General features: G+C 49.5%; 1 protein-coding gene across 1 annotated transcript in view; it reads right to left on the bottom strand.

Annotated features, from left to right (window-relative positions):
- Nucleotides 1-682: 682 nt before the first annotated feature.
- The window catches only part of Ppa (F-box and leucine rich repeat protein partner of paired), a 3,916-nt gene continuing 1,956 nt past the window's right edge, over nt 683-2,642 (bottom strand). Inside the window, 1 exon segment of the mRNA XM_018449403.1 lies at nt 683-2,628. Coding sequence (XP_018304905.1) covers nt 1,345-2,628 — 1,284 coding nt within the window. The 3' untranslated portion in view covers nt 683-1,344.

Genomic DNA, 2,642 nt, shown 5'->3' with positions numbered 1-2,642 from the left:
AACCCTGAAAGAAACAGAAAACTTGTTGAAAGTGCGTCGCTACTCCATATTGCACGTCACAATCATTAACTACAGATAACAGCACATAATTGAAGATAAGTGAATCATTATCAAGATAATTACGTTTTATATTCGAAACATCCAAACGAAGAATGAATAATATTTATCACGTTCGAATTAATTCGACTTATTTAATAAAAAAAAAGTATATTATGTACACTCTCAAAGTACATAGCATAATTTTTGTTCAGGATGCACAGACGTTTAATCATTACGTCATATTTTTGTTACTAACATTTCTATTGAAACTCGCGTGTTCCAAGAATAAAATGGCGATAAGAAAACTAATTTAGAGATTGAAACCATTATTGCACCGCTGAGTTCGAATTTGCCATGGCAAAGGTAATCCCTATGTGTTATGTAATGCAAACGCGGCCATCAGTATAAGAGTTCTCTCTAAAACTTTTAGAGTAAATTGTCATTCTGAAGAATGAAATGTCACTCTTAAAGATTGAAAATTGAGCCACTCTTTTTCAAGATTGGCCCAATTTTCACTCTTTAGAGTAAGATTCCATTTCAAAGAATTTAGAGAGTTATTTTCGTATTTTTAACATGACAAATTAAACTCATCGAAATAATAATTCGAATCTTTAATCTAAAAATGTTATATGTCGATTGCCAACTGTGTGTGTGTGTATGTGTGTGTGTGTGTATGTGTGCGTGTGCGTGCGTGTCGTTGATCGTAGCTTTGCGGAAGCAACGAGCGAGAAAATCCCAGACGCGACATTCGTTTCCTTTTTTTTTTCCCTAAATTTTCGAGAGTCGAGCGAGCCGAGAATCGAGGCATTTGAGACTCTTCGAATCCTTCGTTTAATTAATCTAGCGATCGTCTTCGACGCGCGACGATCAAATACGATCGGAAATGCGTATATGTGCTCGAAACGGTCGCCTTCTTTTCTATTTTTTTTCTTTTTTTTTTTGTTGAAAAGAAAGCGCTCTTCGAAGGGACGTAATGCCATTCGTTTGAAAAACGGTGCCCTTCGAGAACCAGCGGTTGTTTCCCCCTCGAGAAAGGGGGAAATTCCCGTCTCGGGCGGAGAAACGAGCTAAACGCTATTCGCTGACGACGTCGTAGATGCCGATGTCGAGGGCGCTCGGGCGACTTCGTGCGCCGAGCGACAGAAACGGACTTACCGCCTGCGGCAGGAACATGCGCGCGAAGACGAAGTTATCCTTGGGTCGCTGCGAGGAGTCGCCGTCGCCTTGGTAACGATGACGATGCCGATGACGATGACGATAACGTTGGCAGCGTTCGTCCAGAGCACTTAGCCACGGAAAAAGCCATCACCGCACGTGCCACAGACCAAGATTTAACGTACTGAGCTGTGGCAGCTTCATGATCCGCTCGAGGCCGCTGGTGGTGATTTTCGTGCAGCCGTACAGGTCGATGCACTTGAGATTCTTCATGCTCTCGGCGACGGTGTGCAGACCCCGGTCAGTGAGCCGGCTGCACTGGCCGATGTTGAGGGTCTCGAGGTCGTGTAGAGTCTTGGCGATCTTGCAGATACCCTCATCGCTGATCTGGCAGGCGGACAGTGACAGGGACTTGAGGTTGAACAGACCTTGAGAGATGTGCACGAGTGCCTGATCACCGATCTTGTCGCAGAACGACACGTCGAGCGACGTGATGCGACTGCCGCCCTCAGCCAAGTACGCCATGCCGATGTCGGAGATGTTGTCGCACGAGCGTAGGTTTAACTCGCGTAGACTCGACATCCTGGCCAGGTGTTTGACGCCGGAGTCGGTGATGCAGACGCAGAACGACAGGTTGATGGACTTGAGAGTGGTGAGGCCGAGCGACACGTGCCTGAGCGCCTCGTCGCTCAATCGTTGGCAGTCCTGCAAACTCAGATGCTCCAAGGCGAGATTACCGTCGGCGGTCTCGCGATTCAGTCCGGCCAAATGAGCGATGCCCAAATCGGACACGTGCCAGCAACTTCGTAGGTCCAGTCGCTTGAGTTTTTTGAGGCCCCATGCGATCAGCAGCAAACCGGTGTTGGTGATGTTGCAGCAACCGCCCAGTTCAAGATGCTCGAGATTCTTCAAGAACTGCGCTATCCTGCTGAGTGAGGAGTCTGTCACTTGCTTGCAAAGCGATAGGTTGAGCTCAATGAGGGACGGGTATTCCTGGCAAAAAGCGTTCAGGATACCGGAGTCAGTGATGTTGTAGCAACCGGACAAGTTGAGCGCCTCGAGATTCGGCACGCCCTTTAGAACGTCGCTGAGGCCGCGTCGCAAGGACAACACCTGTACTTTCTTCACGCCACGTCTTACCAAGCTGGCGAATAACGCTGGCGCCTGTTTCCTGAGGTGCAGTCGCGCTTCGACTCCTCGCCAAACCGAGCGATAATAGGCAGCGTCGCGCCACGCGGTGCATACTTGCGCGGCGCGTCCCTTGTCGCGGACGTCCAGGTAGCTGAAGATGAGCGCCAAAATCTCCGGATACAGGGAGGACACGTGGGTGCTCGCGGCGGGTTGGCCGTGCGTTACCACGGTGCCGCGTTGATGGACCTGATGCGGGTGCAGCTGGTGCCGCGAGGAGATGCCACCCTGGCTGATGGTGTAGGCCTGTAGACCGGCAG

This window comes from Mycetomoellerius zeteki, unplaced genomic scaffold (genome assembly GCF_001594055.1).
Source record: "Mycetomoellerius zeteki isolate Tzet28-1 unplaced genomic scaffold, Tzet1.0 scaffold245, whole genome shotgun sequence".
In the NCBI taxonomy this organism is placed as follows: domain Eukaryota; kingdom Metazoa; phylum Arthropoda; class Insecta; order Hymenoptera; family Formicidae; genus Mycetomoellerius; species Mycetomoellerius zeteki.
The sequence above is the reverse complement of the archived record's forward strand: the minus strand, read 5'-3'. Positions and strand labels throughout refer to the sequence as shown.